Here is a 401-nt window from a genome sequence, read left to right as displayed (position 1 = left end):
GACATGCTAATAGGGTTCATTAGATATAAATACTGATAGTTTACTATCTTTTCTATATAAATATGATTTCTTTCTGTGTTCTAGGGCGACCCCCATGGAGACGAGTACTGCAGAATTATGTGAAAATAAGTCCACAAAGTAATCTTAAGAATTCTAACAGCACGTTTTAAAAATGCTTGAAAAAGTAAAGAAAAGCACTTCAGGAAGCCTCGTTTAGAGACCACCGAGTCTCCAGAGTTTCATTAACACAAAGAATTCGTATAATGTCTCGAATGATATATTTTGCTTAAGAAAACAATAAAGAAGAGATTGAAAAGAAAATTCACGACACCATGTCAGTACTTCATATTTCTAGAGTTATGTACAACATATGAGAAAATATTCTGTAATATAATGTTTAA

General features: G+C 31.7%; 1 protein-coding gene across 1 annotated transcript in view; it reads left to right on the top strand.

Moving 5' to 3' along the window:
• The window catches only part of LOC108574352 (lamin Dm0-like), a gene marked incomplete at its 5' end in the record, with an annotated part of 6,652 nt that extends 6,529 nt beyond the window's left edge, over positions 1-123 (top strand). The window contains one exon of the mRNA XM_017936931.1: positions 85-123. Within this exon, the coding sequence (XP_017792420.1) occupies positions 85-123 (39 nt within the window). The remainder of the gene's footprint in view (positions 1-84) is intronic.
• Between the last annotated feature and the right edge of the window lie 278 nt (positions 124-401).

The sequence above is a fragment of the Habropoda laboriosa genome, unplaced genomic scaffold (genome assembly GCF_001263275.1).
Source record: "Habropoda laboriosa isolate 0110345459 unplaced genomic scaffold, ASM126327v1 scaffold205, whole genome shotgun sequence".
Lineage (NCBI taxonomy): Eukaryota > Metazoa > Arthropoda > Insecta > Hymenoptera > Apidae > Habropoda > Habropoda laboriosa.
This window is presented reverse-complemented; position numbering and strand designations above follow the sequence as displayed.